We start from the raw sequence: 14530 nt of genomic DNA on the forward strand, positions 1-14530 counted from the left end.
CTACCCGCATTTGGCGGGTGGGTGGGTTGCAGTTTCAAGCCCTGCATCTGAAGCTATATTATAAATTGCTTGATTTCATCATAGGCCAGATTAATCGCAGCTACTGTGTGGACAGGACGGGGACCCTGCCCAGCGACGTCCCAGCAGTGAAGGACTGGTTTCATTGAGCAGAGGAAGTGTAGTCTGCCACCCATTTCCGCCTGCAGAGGGCGGCAGCACGACAAAAGAATCATCGACGGCAGACTAATGCACCGGACTACTGCCTAGGGGACCGGGTGTGGCTGTGGACGCGGGTGGAGAGGGGTCCTGCATACATGGTGGAAGCCATTCTGAACTCCCGGCGGTGGTCCGAAACAGCTCCAGTACCTGGTGGACTGGCGACGTCAACAGCCTCGCTCTTGGATGTCTGAGTGTGGCAGTGCCAACTTCTGTGGCAGTGCCAACCTGTGCTCCTCCTCGCCAGTGTACTAACCACCAACATGGGAATGATGGCAGCAACACCCCTTCCCCACACCCGTGTCTCGTTGTGTTGATTGCCAGTGCTTTAAGTTGCCTTATTTTCCGTTCACCCCTTGTGGGTTATTGTGCTGTGTGTGTTGTGTTTAGTAGTGTGCTGTTTCTATAAACGGTCTTGTTGTTACTTTATTTCTGCGCCTGGTGCTTTGCCTCCTGTGTAATGCACATAACAGTATGTAGAGGGTTGGAAAAGCATAGCAATTTTATTACTGAACTAGACAGAAAAGACATGTACAATTCCATGTTGGTGGTACATTCCTTTGAAATGTACTTTACTTTACTCTACTCCTGAACACTGAATATGCTTTTAAATAACACTCCTGACAATATCCCAATGGTTTATGTTATTTAATTTATTGACTGTATGATTTAGGAACTTTGCGATTCTTGCAGTGTAATGGTTAGCAATTAGCTAGTTTCTGTTAGCTGCTGGTTAGCTTCTGTTAGCTGGCTTTGGTTGGTAATTAGCTGGCTCCAGTTAGCTGTACACTGACTTCAGTCAAGTGTTTGTTAGTAATAGAAGATGGTTAGCTTGCTCAGCCATGTCCTATTCATGTAAACATAGGTAATATGCAATCGTCTCATCCTTTTACAAAATTTTAGTACTGAACATGACAGTATTTTACACATAGGTACAAATAAGGAGGTAATGGCGTAATACAATATTTAAAGTTTTACATGCTGAACATGATTTATGATCTCCTATGTGCACTAGGATCAGTAATAAAGATAATTGCAAGAACTCTTTAAGAAAATGCCATGTTTTCTGCCTCATTATTTATCCTGTTTTCCAGGAACTATTATCTACTACACCAGTCCCAATACCTTAGACCTGTAGCCTAACATAGCCCAAACTCATAACAGCTGTATAAGCGCTGTGAAAACTTCCACAAAGGACATTAATCTTTTCCTTCATAATGTCCATGGGTCCAGAGTGGTTGTTTTACAAATTGTATTTATACACTTTTAGTTCATCTGGTCATCCGTGACATGAGGATTATCTGTTATCACAAGTATTCTAGTAATACAGCATTAATCCCACAACACCAAATCATTAGTATACTTTTTTTGGCCCGCTGAGTAACCACTGAGGTGGAATAACGCATAATAGCATAATATCATGTAATTCTTTTGAAAAGTGGGTTGTCCAATGCAATTAAAGTGATTAATTTTCCAACCTTCACAATGACAAACTAATGTCCCATTGGTACAGTAGTTATTAACCAATAATAACTGATACTTTACTATTAGTTTATTTTTAGTGTCCCACTATGTAAAGTGATGAATTATCCTATATTAACAATGTCTATCTAATGACCCATTGGTACAGTAGCTATTAACCATTTAGAACTGATACTTCACCATTAGTTCATATAAATTAATGATGTTAAACTATCATTATCTAGCCTACCTCATTAATAATGTATTCAAAAATGTGATTATCTTATGAATAGTTTATATTATGTAAACATAGGGTGAGAAGCTCGGTCACCCGGGAGGAGCTCGGAGTAGAGCCGCTGCTCCTCCACATCGAGAGGGGTCAGCTGAGGTGGCTTGGGCATCTTTTTCGGATGCCTCCGGAACGCCTTCCTGGGAAGGTGTTCCGGTCCCGTTCCACCGGGAGGAGTCCCCGGGGAAGACCTAGGACACGCTGGAGGGACTATGTCTCCCGGCTGGCCTGGGAACGCCTCTTTGTCCCCCCGGAAGAGCTAGAGGAAGTGTCTGGGGAGAGGGAAGTCTGGGCATCCCTGCTTAGACTGCTGCCCCCGCGACCCGGCCCCGGATAAGCGGAAGAAGATGGATGGATGGATAGTTTATATTACTTAGCCTTGATCAAACAAACAATCCATGAATGGATGTCCTTTATCAACATAAAAAGAATTACAGTACACATTGTTAGAAAATGCATTTGTAAATCATTAATTATGCTTATTATTTGTTTGTCCTTATTCACCAATCCTACTGTATTCGTATACACAAATGCAAGTTCATGAACACTTAACGGAAAGTGTTACCATGAATTTTAACAGGAACACCTTAATGCTACCTACAACACAAGTGGAGTGACAGATGCAAAGCTTTATTTCACCATGTCACCTGCAGTGTCCCACGATGTGGGTCCGCTTTGAGAGGGTAGATGCGATTAACAGCTTGAGCGCGGATCAGAGCTCATGTCAAAATTAGAGCCTTAAGAAAAAGCAGGACGAATTAAATTAACCCAAACCAAGAGGTCGAGTTAACTAATTCGTAGAGTTTACTTATTAATATTACATATACAGAACAGCACATGTGATAAAAACAAAAAATAGAAGAAAATATATTTGTCACTTTTTCCAGAATGTTTGTCCTAGTGATTAACGTACAAAGTACACGAGATTGAACTCTTATTCTGAACTATTACAAAAACCCGGAAGTATTTAATAAATCGTTATTCTTGTCTCCTCTTCGATCTGTTCCTATCCCGTGACTTCTATCTATCGCAACAGTTTAAGTGGGGTGGTCTGTTTGATTACAGCTGAAGGAATCAAGACTGGACAGCAATCTTAACACAATGTCAGAGGGACTTATTACGAGCAGGTAGGATTAAGTAAACGTCGTAGCTATTATACTTTTTTGTTTCAGTATTTCTGATTTTTATAAAAGACCATTTGTGAAACACCAATATCTTGTTACGTGCACAAGCAAAGCCCGTCTTTGCACTTCCCTTTTCCGGCCTAAAGGTCTCATTCAGCTGCTATTTATTATGTAGCATTCAGCCTTGTGTCTGCCTCTTATTCAACAATTGTTCACATTAATTTTCATTCATATGAATAATAAAGGAAAAAGCAGACCATTTTTGCCAGTTCTTTTTTTCTGTTTACATTGTGGATTTTTATGCATGATGCACACCACAGTTATTTTCCTGTAGAAATCATGCTCTAATCATACAATTATTTTTGGTCAGTGAATGTCAATGTTTTCCATCCCAGGCTGTTGCAGAATGAAGTGACGGGCATAGATATGCATGTTCCCCTTTACAAGGAGATCCGTGGGACCATGATGACAGGTCATGTGGAATATCAAATAATTGTGGTTACTTGTCTGGCAGCCTTCAAATCTACAAAACACAAACCTGAGGACATTGTACAGCTGGTGGTAAGTAATCCCCTATCCTATACATTTGGTGTGAACACAATACATCACATTGCATTCTGCTACTAATAATCTCAAAGTACAAAGTCTTTAAAATAAGATTTGCAGTATTTCTTTTGTATTTCTCTGGTGTATTCATAACCAAACAAGACCAGAACTAGTCACAAAAACAAGTAAACTAATTTCAGTTGATGGAAAATGGATTTGGATGTCTCAGTGGGCACCGGACATTACTGATGCTGTGCAATGAGCTCAATGCTAGAAACATACATTTCACTTGACTTTTCCAATTAATATGTGAAAGCATGAACAGTGGTCCTGGAAATGTAACATTCATGTAAATATTTTGCTTTGTAAATATGACATTAATAATAACATCACTGTCATCAAAATATAAATATGTCTTATACTCAGCTTGCCATTTTATCAAGATGTTTGCCCTTAGTCATGGTTCTTGTCTGAAAACCAAAATTAACTCCAGTGGCAGTTTTATAATTGCATTTAGGCATTAACATGTGCTTGATTTTAACATGTGTATGATATCCATAATCTAAAACACATGTCTCTCTCATTAAGCTAGGTATCTCTTCCCTGGCATCTCCCACATCTGATTGTAAGAGTAGGTGAGATGTCTCACTTAGTGGCTATTGCACCTAGTGATGACCTGAGACCTCTCAGAGGTGGAAGGGGTTGGAAAGAGATATTGAGTATTATTTATTAATCAGATGCCTACATCTCTTCCTTGCATGATGCTTGCGAGGTATTGTGGACAGGGATTGGGAATTGAAACTAAGTGTTTCAGGCAAGTGTTACTTTAATGATGAACCACTGCAGACAATTTAAAATGTCCTTCACAACTTTGATGGGAAACCAAGAAGTACTTTGGGGCTTTTACAAAAATTACTTTCTTTTTTCTTGACACAATTTTTTAATACAATGAGTAGCGACATCTGCTGGTCAGGAATACATATCATGTTAGTTGTTAATATCGACTATTTTCCACCTTGTTTAAAATGTTGTGGCTCAAAAGATTTAACATATTTGACCCCCCCCCACCAATTTTTTTTTAATAATATACATATATATATATATGAAGTCTTAAATGTTATTGGCAGGTTTCGAAGAAATACAGTGAAATTGATGAGTTCTACCACAGACTCGTTGCTCAATATCCGAAGATCATCTTACCAGCCATGCCTCGCAAGGCCCTGTTTGTTGGTGAGACAGACATCCGGGAGCGTAGGGTGGCCTTTGATGAACTGGTCAAGTTCATCTCAAAGAATTCTCAACTTGCTACTTGTCCAGAGGTGTTGGAGTTCTTAGGTAACATTATGCAATGCACTACAGTAAACAGTCTTTCCCTACATATTTCAGAATTTTTAATAAGTAAGGAATATTTCTTGACCCGTCCTTTCTACAAAATATGCCACTATGCAGTTTTGGTCAATAAATAACTTGTTTGATTTGCTTGTATCTAACCAAAACTTGCACTTACTAGGGTATTTTGTGAATTTTGCCTATTTTAATGACACCTGTTAATACAACATGGTTGATTCATGTCAGAAAACATTCACATTAGGAAAAAAACTTCTAAATCTACAGCACCAAATTATAAAACCACTTTCAAAGCCATTACTGTGGCTTTAGATACTGTTGACATGGGTCTCTGATGTCCTGTGAAATTATGAAAAATCTAGATGTTAAATCTAGACATTTAAACAGTAAATCAAGAGGTTTTTTTATCCAGATTCCATCTGCATGTTTACCATGGTAGTTCATTTTGAAAGGTATATATCATTTTGTTCGATTATTTACCTATATTACTACTGGTACTAATAATAACCAAATAATACTTTTCAAGACAATAAAATTAGTAAAACAAGAACATTTTGAAATTTTGTATGCAGACGTTGCTTTATTTTATCAATAATTAAATAAAAAGAATAAAAATGGGAAAATATCCATAATGTTATTTATCAGATATTTAATATTTTCGATTTGGACAATTTAGCAATATTTTATGATTTTGACAATCTTGCAATATTATTTGTTGTGTTGGTTTTCTTTAACTGCAGTAAAACAGAACAAAAAGATTGTATTATTATTACTTTGTTATCATGAGCTAATCTTTTTACACTTATTTCCATGACTGATCAAAACTCATTCCCTCAATTGCTGTCCCTTGTCCTTCTGCAGCAGACACAGGGTGAGCAATATGCTTGGAAAATCACTATCAAATCACAAAATAGAATTTTCAGAATCGCAATACAGAATTCTACAATTGTGTCAGCAACTAATAATTGTGATTATACTGTACCGTGAGGATAAATTAAATAATGTTTGGCTCAAAGTATTTATTTTTACAGGGGCAAAATCCAGAGTAGCAGATTTGAAAACCAGAAATGCTCCAGATTGGAAGGACCAGGACAACGAAGTCTTTAATTTCTTTGAAAGGGAAGAGGCCCCAGCTGCTTCTGGTAGAGTAACAAAGCATGTTTCACCAGCAAAGCTTAATGAAGAGGAGGATGGAGATGGCAACGCTGATGAGAATTACCTTGGACCTCTAGGCAATGTAAAGTAAGACAATTTCTTAGTTTGTGTTGTATTTTCCTTTTTATGTTGCACTGACTCTATGCACATTCATGGGACTATACACAGACACCCCAAGACAGATAAATGAGGCCTGAGATATCTAGCAACAACAAAGGAAAGTTATTAAGTACAGTGCTGATTGAAAGTATGTGAACCCAGATTATTTTTAATGTTCACCATGAAATCTTTATACAACCAGAAGCAGTCTTTTTTTATTTGACATAACAAGTTTATAATTACCAATTCCATATGTTGGTTTAAAGAAAATCATGCATGTAGTAGAAAAAAACTAAATGAAAAAGGAATTAGTGCAGTTGCAAAAATAAACGAATCCCAAACATGGGATTGGTTAAATTAAGTAGGTAAGTACAGTCAGGTGGGTGAATAGTTGAACCAATCAAAGGAGGGGTCTTTGGTAAAGAATTTGGGTGGAACTCTGATAAATGGAGACAAGATATCTGGTCAGTTACCCATACTAGTTAATGCATCTCAGGTAACTGTGCATGCTTCAACATTAAGAACAGTGAATCGAAATGGCATTAATGAGACTTTGGCTAGGAAGAAGCCTCTGCTGTCAAAAAAGAGCCAAAATGCTTATCTTAACTTTGCCAGAGACTACCTGGACAGAACCGAAAGTCCATTCTCTGGACAAATGAGTCCACAATTGACCTTTTTGGTCATAATTAAAAGAGCTTTGTTGTTCGAGAACCCAAAATTGACTACCACCAAAATAAGGTTATTCCAACAGTCAAACATGGTATTGGGAATTTCAAGATCTGGGGCTGTTTTTCATCCTCTGGACTAGGTCTACTGCATATCATCAAGGGAACTATGAATTCTGAGGTATACCGGGAGATTACTGAATAGAATTAGTCTAATGTGTCTTCCAAAAAGACAACAACCCAAAATATTCAAGCAAATCTACCAAAGAATGGCTCAGGGAAAAGTAGATGTGTTTTTTGAATTGGCCAAAGTCTTGACCTTCATCAAATCGAGATGCTGTGACAGAACCTGAAGCAGGCATTATATGCCAGAAACCCCTCAAACCTCACTCAATTGTCTGAGTACTGTAAGAACTGTGCAAATATTCCTCAGAATGATGCAAGAGACCGATTAGTGGCTATACTGTAGGAGACGTTTACTCCAAGTTATTGTTTGTGAGCTTTATTTGGGATGTCTTTATAACAAATAACAGTGTAGATATGGATTGTATGAGTATAATATTTAATTCAAAACAATCACCATACATATACAATGAAGCAGCACTGTATTTCCACTAATACATAAGATATATTCTGATTGTTTCTATGTAATCAAGGTTTTAAATGTGTATAATCAAAATGTTAAATTTGGCACGTTGCCCTGCTGTTTGCTCGCTGTAGTGTCTGTTGAGTGCTGCAGGATGCTGGCATTGCAGTTCAAGTTGAAATATGCTTAAACATAGTTTATCACATTGTGATATCGTCACTACCAATTGTGACTGTCAGTTATAGATTCGGTAGGTAGATAAGGTCCCCCCAAATGTTTAATTATTACTGTCCCATTTCCCTCAACTTACTAATAATGAAGGTCTTTGAATATATTGTCTAGGGTGTTATAATGGCAAAGGCCCAGGACCGTCATGGGTCTTACATCTGTTGGGGAGTAAGACCCAGACATTTTTCTTCAGCTTTTAACTGTATCCAACCATATGTCTTAGCAGAGAAGCTTATATCTGATTTTGATGTGGATTTAAACATTGTCAGCTGGCTTACTGACTTTTTAACCAATAGAACACAGAGAGTAAGAACTGATGGTTCTTTGTCAGAGGTTCTATCCTCCTCCACAGGTTCACCTCAAGGGTGCATTCTTTCTCCCTTGATGTTTGTTCTGTACACTAATAACTGCCCAAGCAACTACAATTCTAGATAATCATTACATTTGCAGATGAATGAGTTATTGTGAGCCTTCTACAGGATGAGGCGGTGAGCCATGGCCCAGTGGTGGAGGAGTGTGTTGAATGTTGTGAACACTCCTTCTTGAAACTTAATGTCAGCAAAACCAAGGACATGACTAATTATTTCCATAGAAGCTCCCTAACACTTATGCAGTCCCAGATAGATGGTGCACCAGTGTAGATTGTTGAACAATGCAAATACAATGGTACTTTAATAAATAGTAAGCTAAGTTTTGAAGCAAACGTGAATGCCAAATGTGCCAAGGGAAGTCTGTGTCTTTTCTTCTTAAGAAAACTCTTTTTCAGAGTGGATCAGATACTGATGACTTGTTTCTATAAATCATTCATTGAATTAGTTATAACATTTTATGTGATCTGCTGCTTTTGTAACCTCAATGGGAAGCATAAGAACAGATTAAACAACATTGCTAAACAGCATAGTAAGATCACTGGTACCAACTTATCCAAACACACCAACCTGTATCAGACGTGTGCCCTTCACAATCCATTCTGACAGACCCACACCACCCCTTATTTGATGAGGTTTGTGTACTGCTCATGTCCAATGTTTGTTGTTGTTTAGTTTTTTTGTTGTATATTTATTGGCAGGGCGATAGCATTTTTTGCATGCTGCAAAACAAATTGCCCCTCTGTAAGTGCTCTACCACCTACAGTTGATAGTCCGTTATATTGTAACATTGCCAACCCAAATGTACAGTACAGGCACTGAATGATATATAACGGTACCTGTCACTCCTTCTCCCAGGTGCAACAGGCAGAAGAAAATAACGCATACAGAGCCTAAAGTGGCTATCCAACCTCTGTTTAATGAGGCTGAGAATATAGATGACGACTTGTTTCAACCTGCAGCCAAAGACAGTAAGTATAAATATCGTTATGATTCTGTCTTCCTTTTTACTGCAATAGTAATGTCAGAAGCTGTCTACAAACAATCTGTTTCAAAAATTCCAGACTCGTATCCTCTTAAATCTGGTTTAAATCATAACATATATCTTTATTGTCCAAACAGGCAAAGTTAAGCTGTTTGAGGACTCAGACTTGGCAGGAAAAGTGAAGCTTGGGGACCCTTTACTGCTTCCTACAGCATACAAGGATGTGGCATCTGCAGATTTAGGACTTGAAGAGGATACAGATGAACTTTTCAGGTTTACCATCACAGCTCTTTGTGAGACAGCGATTATTACAACATTATATTAGGACTTCAAACTTATTGTCCTTGTTTCGCATTTCAGGATAGAAGACAACCTTGACAAGCTCTTGCAGGTGAAAAGTGTCAAAGCAAAGCCAGGTGCTGCCTCCAAACCCAAAATGGCCCCTAAATCAAAGCCAGCACTGCCTGTAAAGCCATCTCCAATCTCAGGTGTTGCGGGTGTTCCACCAGTTGCTGGTGAGGTGAAGGATCAAATGGACATTCTCAAGTATATCCAACAAAACGAGTCTACAGCAAATGATGTTTTGGATCTGTTCTAATTAACTACTAAATGATAAGGACTAGAGAACACTAAGTTGTTAGCAGGCTATACAGCAAAATAATATCATATTGATTATGCCTCTGATTGTATGTTGATGTTATCCAGCATTATTTCACGAATGAGGAATTGTGGCAGTCAGTGGTGGAAATATGGTGGATCAAATTAACACTTTTTTACTTTTTATACTGAATGCATGTCTTTACAATATATATACAAAAACTTAAAGTATAGACAGCTTTCTGTTTAAAACAGTGGATCAGATGTAAAGAGCATCAGTTAAACATAGTTTCCCTTTGCTCGTTGCATATGAATAGGTTTCACAAAATTGGATCATACTAAACAAAAATTCTAATTCAACATTTACCAATTTCAAAAGATATGTCAGGTCCATGGATTATCTTGGCAAATAAAAATGCTCATAACAAGGATGTAAACCATTTGTTCACAAAATTTGAGAGAAATACATTTGCAGTTTTTCTGGGACCAACCCTACATGTTGTGTTTATGTTTTTGTTCAGTATTATCTGATTTTAAAGCTCATATGTCCTGCCTAACAATGTTTTTCATCATCACAAATGAATTGCAATGAGTTGGACAATGGAATTTTACCATTTGTTAATGTTGATGGTGATGACATCATAAAGTCAAAAAATAATAATCTTATATTTTAACTAGGGCACATCCCAAATTGTTAATTTCCTTATTTCCCTATTTGCCATTGTGTATAGAAAGAGCGAGTGCACCAAGCTGCACAAATTCTCAAATTGATCATCAACCCTGCATGAATCTATGGGCCTAATGCGGTTCCATTTCAGGAAGGAATGTTTGCGAAGTATACTAATGATAGATTGAGATAAGAAAATTGCACAAAAGACTTTAAACTGTTGTCCAAAACTACACTGTGCAGAAAATAATTAAACCATAGACCAGGGCCCTTCTCAGCATTTTGGGGGGCATTAAGCAGATGTCAAGTCCTGGCTCTATGCGCCTGGGGGTCACACCCAGGGTGCCTCTAGGCATCTCTGTGCTCCACATGCGATTGTCCCCAATTAGAGGCTGCTGTCCTGCGTTGCCTCTAATTGGGGACTCTATATGAGTTGGCTGTTTGGGCTTTTGTTTTGTGATTCATTGTTTGTATTAGTTCACGGTGTACCTCCCCTTTTGTTGTTTTTGTCAGTAAATAATAAAAGGAATGTTCTGCTCTGCACCTCATGTCCTTACCCTCGACTGTTACAGCAGAATTGGATTTGGGTGCATAGTTCCCACTCCTTAAAGGTTTATGTTATACCTGTACAATAACAACAAATTATTGAGCAAACAAAAGTAATGAGTTAAGAGGGAACCTTGTTCGAGGCAATATGATCATTTATTATAACTAGAGACTTCAACAAGTATGGAACATTATTGGATCACCTATTCAAATATAAACACTGATACATTTTAATTGGATGCACCAGTAAGACCTACCAATGCTGATGTTTGGTCATTTCTGTAGCTGTGCCCTGTGGCATAAATTACATTAAAATGTTGCTTCTGTTTCTGGTTCAACAAATGTAAATTCAATGAAACACTTAAGTTATTGTTCTATACATTTCAATAACAAAATACTCCAAAATAAGTCTGATAATAAATGGAAAATGTATAAATTACATGACGATACATTTTACATTTCTGTAATTGTACATTATACAATGTCTAGTTATACATGTAGTAAATAAGGTAGGTATGTATTTAACTCTAAAGAACTGTTTTAAAACAGAAGAAACCTTATATAAACAAGATCCAGGAATCCTGCCACCTTCTCTGGGTCCGAGCTGGTTTTAGATGGCCCAAGGTGAAGTGGAAAACTGTCCTGTGGTTGGACGAATCAAAATTAAAAATTATTTTTGGGAATCATGGTCCTCTGGACTAAAGAGGAGTGGGACCATCCGGCTTGTTATCAGCGCACAGTTCAAAAGCCAGCATACATGATGGTATGGGGGTGCATTACTGCACATGGCATGGGTGACTTGCACATCTGTGAAGGTACCATTTATGTTGAACAATATATATAGGTTTTGGAGCAACATATGCTGCCATCCAGATGGCCAGGGAAGGCCTGGCTTATTTTAGCAAGACAATGCCAAACCACATTCTGCATGTATTACATTAGCATGGCTCAGAAGTAAAACAGTCACGACCTGTCACCCATTGAAAACATTTGGCGCATTATGAAATAAAAAATATGACAAAGGAGACCCAGACTGTTCAGTAGCAGAAATCCTATATCAAGCAAGATTAGGAAAACATTTCACTTTCAACACTTCTGCAATTGGTTTCCTAAACACTTACAGAGTATTGTTAAAAGAACAGGTGATGCAACATAGTGGTTACCATGCCCCTGTCCCAACTTATTTAAAACGTGTTTCTGGCTTCAAATATTTTTCCAAAAACAATAAAATTTCTCAGTTTCAACATTTGATATGTTTGTCTTTGTACTATTTTCAATTAAATATAGGGATAAATGATTTGCACATCATTGCATTCTGATTTTATTTGCATTTAACACAGGCTCCCAACTTTTTTGGAAACGGGTTGTAACATATGTAAGTTCATTCAGTTTGACCATAATGGCTACCTTGAGATCTCTTCATCCATATCATTATGTGTGATTACATTTGGCCACATAATAAGTGTTATGCATCTAGCTAAATCTAGTGAATCCAGTATGAGCTATGATTCAATTTCACCACATGGGAGCACAATTTGACAGGAAATGTAATTTAAGCTTTATTTGGAGAATCTGCTAATAAATAGTGCGCCACACATACACTCACCTAAAGGATTATTAGGAACACATGTTCAATATCTCATTAATGCAATTATCTAATCAACCAATCACATGGCAGTTGCTTCAATGCATTTAGGGGTGTGGTCCTGGTCAAGACAATCTCCTGAACTCCAAACTGAATGTCAGAATGGGAAAGAAAGGTGATTTAAGCAATTTTGAGCGTGGCATGGTTGTTGGTGCCAGACGGGCCGGTCTGAGTATTTCACAATCTGCTCAGTTACTGGGATTTTCACACACAAACATTTCTAGGGTTTACAAAGAATGGTGTGAAAAGGGAAAAACATCCAGTATGCGGCAGTCCTGTGGGCGAAAATGCCTTGTTGATGCTAGAGGTCAGAGGAGAATGGGCCGACTGTTTCAAGCTGATAGAAGAGCAACTTTGACTGAAATAACCACTTGTTACAACCAAGGTATGCAGCAAAGCATTTGTGAAGCCACAACACGCACAACCTTGAGGCGGATGGGCTACAACAGCAGAAGACCCCACCGGGTACCACTCATCTCCACTACAAATAGGAAAAAGAGGCTACAATTTGCACGAGCTCACCAAAATTGGACAGTTGAAGACTGGAAGAATGTTGCCTGGTCTGATGAGTCTCGATTTCTGTTGAGATATTCAGATGGTAGAGTCAGAATTTGGCATAAACAGAATGAGAACATGGATCCATCATGCCTTGTTCCCACTGTGCAGGCTGGTGGTGGTGGTGTAATGGTGTGGGGGATGTTTTCTTGGCACACTTTAGGCCCCTTAGTGCCAATTGGGCATCGTTTGAATGCCACGGCCTACCTGAGCATTGTTTCTGACCATGTCCATCCCTTTATGACCACCATGTATCCATCCTCTGACGGCTACTTCCAGCAGGATAATGCACCATGTCACAAAGCTCGAATCATTTCAAATTGGTTTCTTGAACATGACAATGAGTTCACTTTACTGAAATGGCCACCACAGTCACCAGATCTCAACCCAATAGAGCATCTTTGGGATGTTGTGGAACGGGAGCTTCGTGCCCTTGATGTGCATCCCACAAATCTCCATCAACTGCAAGATGCTATCCTATCAATATGGGCCAACATTTCTAAAGAATGCTTTCAGCACCTTGTTGAATCAATGCCACGTAGTATTAAGGCAGTTCTGAAGGCGAAAGGGGGGTCAAACACAGTATCAGTATGGTGTTCCTAATAATCCTTTAGGTGAGTGTATATCTATCGCCGTTTAAGTGGTGCAATAAGGTCAGTATTAGCTTTAGGCTGAATCTCGACCAAAACTGCTTGCAACTGTAATTATTGTTATAATTATTGAACTTTTGGCGTTTTTCAGTCCTTTATGTCAATTCTAGAGAGATAAAATGGCCCAAAAAGTCCCAACTTTGCATGGTACTACGGGCAATGTCCACATCTGGTGCAGTGCAATGCAAATCGGCATCATGGTGGTGCTGTCACAAGCCTCCAAAGTTGCATTTTGTGCAAGGTCATCCATGGGACAAATGAAGTCCACTATTAAGTGTTTTTCAGCCATTAGGGATTTTTTTGACACTTTCACACCAATATGAGTGCACCAAATAACTGATTTTTACGTACCTTCATATTTGGCATCAATGGACGAGTGTCTTCAAAAGTTATATATGCCAGGCCAGTACACCAAAAATGTGTCCGCTATGGACCAATGAACATGTGGTTAAAATGTTCCACTCAACCTCCTGTAAATACCTCTGAAGTAGAGTCTGATCCTGCTTGTATGTCTCCTCCAAACCCATTGGACTGTCATGGAGAGATTAGCACTAGGACATAACAGTTGTGTAAGTCGAATCAAGTACAATGAATCAATAAACCTCTCCCATATAAGGGACTCAACCAGGCCTATTCATCAACTGATTCCGATTCTCCGTAAATGAAAACTTGCTCTTCAAAAGTTGCAGCATGGATGAAGTACTGTTGTGAAACAAGTTTATTCTCACAATGGCGACATACAGCCAGGTTATTCTTCCTCTTTTGAGCCTGTTTCCTGGAACCAAGGAATGTCCTAAACGT

The 14530-nt window shown here is 38.5% G+C and overlaps 1 protein-coding gene across 3 annotated transcripts; it reads left to right on the plus strand.

Annotated features, from left to right (window-relative positions):
• Positions 1–2980: 2980 nt before the first annotated feature.
• hs1bp3 (HCLS1 binding protein 3) lies at positions 2981–11205 on the plus strand. Of its 3 annotated transcripts, none has more exons than XM_010868908.3 (7): positions 2981–3093; positions 3486–3651; positions 4764–4971; positions 6015–6225; positions 8943–9055; positions 9198–9342; positions 9430–11205. In XM_010868908.3, the coding sequence occupies exons 1-7, from the start codon at positions 3068–3070 to the stop codon at positions 9665–9667; spliced, it is 1107 nt and encodes a 368-aa protein (XP_010867210.2). In that variant the 5' UTR covers positions 2981–3067; the 3' UTR covers positions 9668–11205. The 3 variants fall into 3 exon arrangements, with proteins under 3 accessions (XP_010867210.2, XP_010867211.2, XP_010867212.2); XM_010868909.3 differs by having other exon boundaries at positions 9207–9342; XM_010868910.3 differs by lacking the exon at positions 4764–4971 and adding an exon at positions 5845–5854.
• Positions 11206–14530: the final 3325 nt, after the last annotated feature.

This window comes from Esox lucius, chromosome 15, assembly GCF_011004845.1.
Source record: "Esox lucius isolate fEsoLuc1 chromosome 15, fEsoLuc1.pri, whole genome shotgun sequence".
In the NCBI taxonomy this organism is placed as follows: domain Eukaryota; kingdom Metazoa; phylum Chordata; class Actinopteri; order Esociformes; family Esocidae; genus Esox; species Esox lucius.